Source organism: Psammomys obesus, unplaced genomic scaffold, assembly GCF_907164565.1.
Source record: "Psammomys obesus unplaced genomic scaffold, mPsaObe1.curated_primary_1811, whole genome shotgun sequence".
Classification (NCBI taxonomy): Eukaryota; Metazoa; Chordata; class Mammalia; order Rodentia; family Muridae; genus Psammomys; species Psammomys obesus.
In genome coordinates, this window is record NW_026596039.1 from 23,514,615 (window position 1) to 23,525,479 (window position 10,865).

Sequence of the window (10,865 nt, forward strand, 5' to 3'; positions counted from 1 at the left end):
CATCTCTCATAACCTGGTTCATGAGGTCAATAAAAATTGATCTGATGTGATTTAATGAACAATACTACTTACCACTTCTTGAAACAAAGAGTGCACATATCTCTCAATAGCAGATGAAAAAGTCCCTGACTCTCTGGGTCTTTCCAATTACTACAGACATGTTGTCTCTGGCTGATATTTCAGTCAATATAAGGGTCTGAAAGATCATAGGAGATAGTCAGGCATGATTGAGGAACCTAGACACATGAGATGCAGCTTTTGTTCTCTAGTTCATTGAGTGGGATAGACAGTGTTCATTGTAGCCTTAAGAAAAGCATAAAATTAGTGGGATCTCAGCACTGGTATCGGTCTCTTGGTGCAATACTGATCCATAGTATGAGACACTATATGTAGAAATGTCAAAGGATTTGAATGGTACACTTTGTTATACATACATTAAAAATAAAATGATCTTTTTAAAAATTATATTTTCTATTATAGAATGACCTCTTCAGAAAATAAGATGATGTATTAAACAGGGAGAATACTGGCTAATGCATTTGGGTGAACACACATCTGATTTTCTGAGCAGTTTTTCTGCGTTTTTGTTCAAGATCTTATAGAACTTCTGGCTGTGAGTTTGGATTTTAGAACTTCCTCTTAGAGTTGCTTAGCTTCCTGATGGTGAAGCTGATCCAACCAGTTTTTCTGAATGTTTGATGCCAAATACTGTTCACCCTCCCATTTTTACAGGCTGTGAGCATCTGTGCAGTCCTCCAGCAGAGGAAAATCTCCCAACACTTAGTTCATGCTGTGTAACCATAAACACAAATGTTAGCTTGGTGGCTGTTTAGCTTCCGGTGCATGCTGACCTCAGTACATGCCCACCCAGGTGGCCAGCAGCAACCACCCATGTACCTCCAGCATGAGGCCATGTGCTCTTAGGAGGCTGGAACTGGTAGGTATATTTGTGTCTGTGTGTGACAGTTAATTGATGATGGGCTGCTACTGGGCATGTGTAGGTGATCTGCAGGTCAAACTCCCAAGATTGTTACTAGATGATGTAAAAGATCAACTTATTTGTGTGGTATTCTTAAAATTAGGATTACTGGGGCCCAGAGCAATTTTCCCTTCTATGTTAGCTGTGTGTTGGTATCCTCTTTTCAGGTTTGTTTAGACAACCATATTTTATGAACATAGTTTCCCTGACATTTTTAGGAGATGAGATCTTACAGCAGATATCTGTTCCTCTGGCTCTTACAATCTGCCTCTTCTATCACAATGTTCTCTGAGCCTCATGTGAAGGAGTTGAATAGTAGATGAAGCAGCTGGGGCTTTGCACCACACAAGCACTTGTTTCTGAATTTTTGTCAGGTGGGATTTTTTTCTAATGACTTTATTTTGCAAAGAGAATTTTTTTCTGAGTGTTGAGCGCTACAGTAAAGCTTGCTGGGAGCAGGAGAAAAATATTCTTTTTTAGGGAAGAGGCTATAACTGGTTATACAATTTCATATTTTGAAACCTTAAATCATGTTTATACAAAAGACATTACACAGACTGAGAAGAGATGCATAGAATGCATATTACAGGAAACTTTACTGAAAAACAAGCAGAAAAAAACAGATCCTGTTAGCCACCTGGATTGCAGCAGACTTTGTGGAATCTCAAAGACCTATGAATTATTAAAGATAACTCACTAGAAGAAAAGAAATCTGCTGAGGCCACAGTATCTCTGGAACAACTAAGAAAACAAAATGGTAAGTCTTATGAGAATATGATTTTTAAAATGAACTCATGAGATTAGGAAATAAGGTGGCCAAATAGAGCTCAGTGCAGCTGACAATGAGCAATTTATAGCTGTCTTGCTCCTTTGCAGCCATCAGGCCTCCACTACAAAGGTCTGATCTGATGAAAAATGGGGCTGTGTACACTCACAGGAGGGGACAAGAAAATGCATGGGCTCTCACAGAAACAGATCAAATACTGAACAGAACTGTCCCTAGGCCCCACACTGCAGTCCTCAGCATGGAGTCAGTGCTTCTGATGCTGGAACTGTTTGTCCAACTGGGAGAAGGAGAACACAGGGCAAGGAGCTGTGATCACTGGAAGGACTGGGAAGTGAGTGTGATAGGAACTGAGTGTGATATCAATAAATATATTATGTTAAATAAAAGTCAGAGATCCCAGAAACATACCTGCTGGGTGAGAGTTGCAGGGAGGAGTGAAGTCAGCGAGCAGCTAAACAGAATATCGTTTGCAGCTGAGTTTGTAGAACAGGGCTGTGTACTTTCCCATGGGACTTTTCACGAAAGGGAATAAAGGGGTGTGGGGTTATCAGTTTCAGGTTAAATGAAGGATGCCTCCAGATGAGAAAAGATGGAGGAACCCCCACGCTCTCGGAGACCACAGACATACTTTGAACAGTAGTATAACTTTCTTACTATTTACTCTATTGTAGTTTTGGATAAGATACACCTTAATAATCAATATAATTAAAATTTTGTCATTATTAAAATACCCACTTTTATATTTTATCTAGCCAATATTAGTATGTTCTAGAATTCTGTTTGTGTGTGATGTCACCTTTTCATTGTTTTTCACAGGCAACATTACATGGTCCTAAACGTTGCATTTTCTATGAAACTTGGCGGCACTACTTCCATCAATATATCCATACTGAGTTATTCAGCAATATCATAGTAACATACATGGAAATTGACTACTTTTGTCAAAATGTGTGGGATGACATTTTTTATGAGGTGTAGGCTGGCCTTTAAGAACTGACTGTTTTACCCTGTCAGCAGCTTCATGGATACAAAGTATACTCTTCTTCCACAAACTATACTATTTTTTACTCATTTTGACCAGAGAAACCCATAGCCATTACCTCAAGGAAATCGTGTAGAATCACAGAATGGACTTCTGGAATGTGGCCCTCAGAATCATTTTCCTATTACAAACTACAACTGGAATTCTGGGAAATTTCTCTCTTATTTTATACTATCTCATTCTTTACTACAGACAGTGCACATTAAAGCCCACAGATTTGATTCTCATGCACATAATGACAGCCAATGCCTTGATCATTCTTTCCTTTGGAGTGCCTAACACAATGACAGCTTTCGGGATGAAGCAGTTCTTGAATGATTTTGCATGCAGGTTCCTGATATACATTCAAGGAATTAGCAGGAGTGTGTCCATTGGCACCACCTGCCTTTTGAGTGTTTGCCAGGCCATGACTATTAGTCCCAGGGAATCCTGTTGGAAGGATTATAAACACAGAGCTGCCAAGTACATTGGCTCCTCCATTTCCATCCTCTGGATCTTCTTTATGTTGATAAATTTCATTTCCATTATGCACTCATTTATCAGTAGGAACAGTAAAAATGTGACCAGAAAACGAGATTATGGATACTGCACTATATTTGTCCGTAATGAAATCAGTGACTTACTCTATGCAGTATTAGTGATGTGTCCTGAAGTCTTTCTTTCTGTGCTCATTGCCTGGTCCAGCATGTCTATGATTATCATCCTGTACAGACACAAGCAGAGGGTTCAACACATCCGCAGCACTCATGGTTCCAACAGAACCTCCCCTGACTCCAGGGCCACCCAGAACATCCTGCTCCTAGTTTCCACCTTTCTGGCTTTTTATACTCTCTCTTCCATCTTACGAGGTTGCATTGCTCTTTTTCATAATCACTGGTGGCTGGAGAAAATCGATCCTGTCATGTCTCTGTGTTTTCCATCTTTTGTTCTTATGAATCCTTGTTCAATTTTGTCCAGGCTTATATGGTCTAGATCAGAAATTAAATATATTTAATCTTATTTATTGAAATGATATGTTTTCTATGGTATACAGATTTTTACTAACCCTTGACCCTTAAAAGGTGAATACAGAAATTTAAACAGGTAGCACCTTGTCTTTCTAAGATTAAAAAAATAAGACTATTGGAGTTTTGTCAACTGGTTGAATTAGTAGCGTACATGAGCTGCTCATAGTGTAGATGGTTCATTGTACAGAAAATTCTTTCTCCTCGAGTCTTCCTCTTACTTGTCTAATGTGTAAAGGAGATAATAATTAGATTTGCTGCCTACTTGGCTTTCATCCTATCAGGCCATCTTGACTGCTTTGTTATTTCACTGAGACACTGAAAGTCCTGAAGTTTAAGTACAAGGAAGACTGAAACCAGAGCTGGCCATGAACTTGTGCTTCATGAGTTCCTGGTCTAGTGACCACCGCCTTATCCTACATGCATTCCAGAAATCTCCTTTACCCATAGCCTCTCTGGTAGAATGCTTGGAGTTATTTCATAGAAATTCCTGTTGGTTTGCTCTGAACATTTAACAACAGTTCTTTCAACTTTTACCAATAAAACCAAGCACATTCCTTATCCACCAAGAAAAAACAAAAACAAAAACAAAACAACACCATTCTTAGGTTTTGAACCTTGCACAAAAAATCAATTTCAAATCAATAATTGTTTTGATGTCATCTTAAATTTTCTGTGCTAATATTTCATAGAGAATTTTATATCTACATACTACAGGAAGATTGCTCTATAATTTTCTCTTTTTGTTGTGTATTTTCTTGTTTTTAAACATCTGGGTTGTCTTGGTTTCATCAAAAATAATGTAAGATGTATTTCTTTTTTTTCTCACTGATTTGAGTATTATTGGAATTAGTTTGTAGAATGTTCAGCAGCATTCTTCTTTGAATTCATCTCAACACAATTGCTTTTTAGGTGATTTTTTTTTTAAATTACTGCTTCAGGCTTTATAATAAATTAGGTTGGCATAATTTTGTCTGTTTATGTAATCGTACTGTTTTCCTAGATGGGTTTGACTTTTTTGTGCCAATGCAAAGTTGTTGTTATTATCATGATTCTGTAGTGTACTTTGAGGTCAAGCATTGTCCTCTTCCAGGTTTGTTCTTATCCCCTAGGATTGCCATAGCTATCTGTAGTGTTTTGTGATGTCATACTAGTTATAGTTTTTTTTCTTTTTATTTGTGAATTATGGCAACAGAATTTTGAAAGGCATTGCATTAAATATGTAGGTTAACATATTTTGAATTTTTTCTTTCATTAAAAAGAGATTTTCTTTCTCTCTTAATGTCTCTTGAATATTGTTTTCCATCTTCCCAATCCCTAGAGTTCCTTGCCACCTCTCCTTCCTACTGGATATGCTATCTTTCTGTCTCTCATCAGAATAATACAAATTTCTAAGGGATAATAATGACAAACAGTAAGTTAAATAAAGAGTAACATATCAGAGTTGAAGAAAAGAAAGAAAGTAGTTCCACAGAAGGCATAAGAATCAGACACCTCCTCCTATACCTTCACAGAACCAGTACACCCAGTCTCATACTGAGCTTCATTTGAAGAAAGCAGCTGTGGCCTCCATTTTCTATCTCCATCCCCAATTGTTCTCAAAGATCTTCTTCCCCAACTTTCCTTCCCTCAATTCATGCCAACATTCCTGCCTCCAAAAGCAGCAGACATTCTTTGGCAACATATCAGCTGAACGGAATTAAGAGAAAAATTTGAGATTACTGAGTAACTTCACCATTCTCAGTTTCCTCTAAATCCAATTGCTCAGTCTCACCTCAGTGCTGCAATAGAACACCAGATGCAGCCATTTTGCTGAACTTCCTACATGTTGTTTGAATTTAACAAACCGTCTACTCCTACCCTCCCTCCCATTATTTACCACTTTATCCAATCTCCCAACTGAAGCAGGCACTCCTGATAATTACAAGCCAATTCTACCACAACACTAGGTATTTTGCATACAAATTTTTTCTATTTTAATATATTTAATTATTTTTATTTTTATCAATTACATTTAATTCACTTTGTATCCCCCCTGTAGCTCCCTCCATCATCCCCTCCCAGTCCCACCTTCTCTCTTTCTTCCCCACCTGTGCCCCTCTCTCAGTCCACTGATAATGGAGGTCCTCCTCCCCTTCCATCTGATCATAGTCTATCAGGTCTCCTCAGGAGTGGCTGCATTGTCTTCCTCTGTGGCCTGCTAAGGCTGCTTCCCATTCAGGGGAAGGTGTTCAAAGAGCAGGCCAATCAGTATCTGTCAGAGACAGTCCCTGTCCCCATTACTATGAACCCACTTGGACACTGAACTGCCATGGGCTACCTCTGTGCATGGGTTCCAGGCCATCTCCATGACTGGTCCTTGACTAGAGTATCAGTCTCAGAAAAGACACCTTGTGTCCAGAACTTTTGGATCTGTTTCTGTCCTTGTGGAGTACCTGTCCTCTCCAGGTCTTACTATCTCCCACTTCTTTTTTTTTATTTTTTTATTATTTTTTTCTTTTTAGTTACATTTTGTTAACTCTGTGTCCCAGCTGTATCCCGCTCCCTCATTCCCTCCCCAACCCCACACTCCCTCCCTGGTCTCCTCCCTGCCCCTTTCCAAGTCCACTGGGATGTGCATTGAACTTATGACAGAAGTCTACCACAAAAGGCATTTGAAAGACTCTACCTAGCAGTGTTTCAAAGCAGACACTAAGACTCATAACCAAACCCTCGGCAGAGTGCAGGGAATCATATGAAAGAAGGGAAGTTAGTATGATATGGAAAGGATAGGAGCTCTACAAGGACCAAACTATCTGGGCACAGGGTCTTTTCTGAGACTGACACTCAACCAAGGACCATCTATGGATATAACCTAGAACTTCTGCTCAGATGTGGCCTGTGGTAGCTCAGTAACCAAGTAGTTTTCCAAAGTAAGGGGAACACGGACTATTTCTAACAGGATCTCAAGGGCAGGCTGTTTGACCCCCCTTCCCCCCGGGGAGGAGCAGTCTGTTAGGCCACAGAGGAGGACTTTGCAGCCAGCCCTGAAGATACCTGATAAAACAGGGTCAGATGAAAGGGGAGGAGGTCCTCCCCTATCTCCCACTTCTTATATAAGTTTCCCTGCACTCAGCCCTCTTTGGCTATGAGTCTCAGCATCTGCCTCGATACTCTGAAGGGCAGAGCCTTTCAGAGGCCCTCTGTGATAGCCTCCTCTCCTGTTCCCTATTTTCTCCCTCTTCCAATGTCCATCCTCTTTGCCTTTTTGAATGGAGATTGAGTATCTTAGCCATAGTCTTTCTTCTTGATTAGCTTCCTTAGGTGTACAAATTTTAGTATGATTATCCTATATTATATATCTAATATCCACTTATGAGTGAGTATATACCCTTTGTGTCTTTCTGCTTCTGGGATACCTCACTCAGGATAATCTTTTCCAGTTCCACCATTTACCTGCAAATTTCATGATATCCTTTTTTTTTTTTTTAAATCACCGAGTAACATTCCATTGTGTAGACATAACACAATTTCTGTATCTATTCCTCAAGTGAGGGGCATGTGGGCTATTTCCAGCTTCTGGTTATTACAAATAAAGCTGCTACAAACATGGTTGAGCAGATGTACTTGTTATATACTTGAGCATCTTTTGGATATGTGCCTAGGAGTGGTATAGTTGGATCTTGAGGAAGAGCTATTCCTAATTGTCTGAGAAAGTGCCAGAAAAGGAGTAGAGTTCCCCTTCTCCACATCCTCTCCAGCATGTATTGTCACTTGAGTTTTTTATCTTGGCCATTCAGATGGGTGTAAGGTGAAATCTCAGTGTTGGTGGGATATGCATCTCCCTGATGAATAAATACATTGACCATTTCTGTAAGTGTTTCTCTGCCATTCGATATTCCTCTATTAAGAATTCTCTGTTTAGCTCTGTACCCCATTTTTAATTGGATTATTTGATATGTTGCTGTTTAATTTTTTTGAGTTCTTTATATATACTGGATATTAGCCCTCTGCCAGATGTAAGGTTGGTAAAGATTCTTTCCCAATCTGTAGGCATTCATTTTATTTTCATGACAGTGTCATTTGCTTTACAGAAGATTTTCAGTTTCATTAGATCCTATTTATTGACTGTTTCTCTTAGAGCCTGTGCTGTTGGTGTTCTGTTCAGGAAGTTGTCTCCTGTGCCAATGAGTTCCAGGCTCTTTTCCACTTTTTCTTCTAACAGGTTTAGTGTGTCTGGTTTTATATGGAGGTTTTTAATCCACTTGGACTTTAGTTTTGTGCAGGGTGATAAATATGAATCTATTTGCATTTTTCCACATGTAGACATCCAGTTAGACCAGCACCATTTGTTGAAGATGTTATCTTTTTTCTATTGTATGGTTTTGGCATGTTTGTCAAAGATCAGGTGTCCATAAGTGTGTGGGTTTATTTCTGGGTCTTCTGTTCGGTTCCATTGAGCCACCATTCTGTTTCTATGCCAGTACCATGCAGTTTTTATTACTGTTGCTCGATAGTACAGCTTGAGATCAGGGATGGAGATACCCTCCAGAAGATCTTTTATTGTAGAGGATTGTTTTAGCAATTCTGGGTTCCTTGTTATTCCATATGAAGTTGAGAATTTTTTTCAAGGTCTATAAAGAATTGTGTTGGTAATTTGATGGGAATTGCATTGAATCTGTAGATTGCTTTTGGTAAGATGGCCATTTTTACCATGTTAATTCTGTCAAGCCATGAGCATGGGAAATCTTTCCATCTTGTGATATCTTCTTCTAATTCTTTCTTCAGAGACTTGAAATTTTTTTCATTCAAGTCTTTGACTTTCTTGGTTAGGTTCACACCAAGGTACTTTATGTCCTTTGTGGCTCTTGTGAAGGGTGTTGTTTCCCTAATTTCTTTCTCAGCCCTTTTGTCTTTTGTATACAGGAGAGTTACTGATTTTTTTGAGTTATTTTTGTATCCAGCCACTTTGCTGAAGGTATTTAACAGCTGTAGGAGTTCTTTGGTATAATTTTTGAGGTCACTCAGGTATATTATCATATCATCTGCAAATAGGTGATACTTTGACTTCTTCCTTTCCAATTTGTATCCCCTTGATCTCTTTTAATTGTATTATTGTTTAGCAAGGACTTCAAGAACTATGTTGAAGAGATATAGAGAGAGTGAGCAGCCTTGCCTTGTCCCTGATTTCAGTGGTATTGATTTAAATATTTCTCCGTTTAGTTTGATGTTGGCTTAGGATTGCTCCTTTTACTTTTTTACCTTTACTATTTTTTTTATTACCTTTACTATGTTTAGGTATGTGCCTTGTATCCCTGATCTCTCCAATACTTTAAACATGAATGGGTGTTGGATTTTGTCAAATGCCTTTTCAGCATCTAAGGAGATTATCATGTGTTTTTTTTTTCTTTCACTTTGTTTATATGGTGGATCACATTGATGGGTTTCCGTATATTGAAACACCCTTCCATGCTTGTGATGTAGCCTCATTGGTCATGGTGGATGATATATTTGATGTGTTCTTGACTTTGGTTTAAAAATATTTTGGTGAATATTTTTGCATCAAAGTTCATAAGGAGATTGGTTTGAAATTCTCTTTCTTTGTTGGGTCTTTGTGAGGTTTAGGTAAGGTGACTGTGAGTTCATACAATGAGTTTTGTTATATTCTTTCTGTTTTTATTTTGTGGAAATTTGAAGAGAATTGGAGTTAGCTCTTCTTTGAAGGACTGGTAGAATTGTGTGCTGAAACCATCTGGCCCTGGGCTTTTTTTGGATGGGAGACTTTTGATGACCGCTTCTATTTTCTTAGGGGATATAGGACTATTTAATTGATTTATGTCGTCTTGATTCAGCTTTGGTATGTGGAATCCATCAAGAAAATTGTCCATTTCATTTAGATTTTCACTACTTTATCCGATCCCCCAACCGATGTAGGCACACCTGGTAATCCACAGGCCATTTCTACCACAAACTAGGTATTTTGCAAACAAATCTTTTCTACTGTCTGTTCCCCAAGATCCACCATCCCAAACTCATCCTAAGCACTGCAACAAACCTCCTGCAGCAGTCTTTTTGGCCTTCATGCTCATATCTCATATGGATACCATGGGCCTTCTTCTTCTTAGCCTCTCCCCAAACCTGTTGCATTATCTTAATCCATAACACAAAGAAGTTACCACTGTTAAACACACAGACCACTTTTTCCATGGGGACAAGGATTCTGAAGGCAGAACAATGGCTCTCCTATTCCTTCAGACACTGAAATACCCCAGTCTCATCTATCTAGAGGTCCATTGCAGGAAACATTCTGCAGGTTTCCTTTCTTTTCTGACAGCATCAGCAACAGATCACAAATACATTCTCTTTTAGCCTTTCTTCCCTACCTCATGCCAGCCCCCAACACCACCATGTACCCCTGTGAAAAGCACAGCTCAGCAGAGTAGGAAAACAGTCGACATTAAGCTATCACACGCTCCAAAAATCCGGAAACAGAAACCTGCTAACAAAACACTCACACAACAAAGACAAATCCCTAAATTAGCAAACAGACCTCAAATTATTCCCAAACTAGATATCTAGATTGTAGTGAATAAGTACAGTCAATTTCAGACATGGTAGTGTGCCTCCACCTTAACCCAAATTTTCTACCTCAGCTGGACCCAAATATACCACCATAGCCGAAATACAAGGAAAAAAGAAAACCTTAAAACAACCAGATGAAGATGACATATGTTCTTAAAGTGGAAACAAAGAAATACCATTCAAAAAGCCAAGAAAATACAAGCAAACAACTTGTTCAAGATCTGAAAATTGAAGTACAATCAGTAAAGAAAACTGAAACTGAGGGAATTCTAGAAATGAAAAATTTGGCAATTTAAGAAGAAACTACAAGGGGAAGTTTCACCAACAGAATAAAAGAGATGGAAGAAAGAATTTCAGGTTTTGAAGATACTATAGAAGAAAATGGAATCATCCCCCCAAAATGTTAAACCTAATTAAAAATTTTGACAGAAAACATCCAGGAAATATGGCACACTATAAAAAGACTAAGCATAATAATAGGATTAGAGGAAG

The 10,865-nt window shown here is 38.7% G+C and overlaps 1 protein-coding gene across 1 annotated transcript; it reads left to right on the forward strand.

Moving 5' to 3' along the window:
- Window positions 1-2,884: 2,884 nt before the first annotated feature.
- LOC129687358 (vomeronasal type-1 receptor 4-like) lies at window positions 2,885-3,802 on the forward strand. The gene has a single exon (XM_055621702.1). It carries the CDS (start codon window positions 2,894-2,896, stop codon window positions 3,800-3,802), a length of 909 nt encoding a protein of 302 aa, XP_055477677.1. The 5' UTR covers window positions 2,885-2,893.
- Window positions 3,803-10,865: the final 7,063 nt, after the last annotated feature.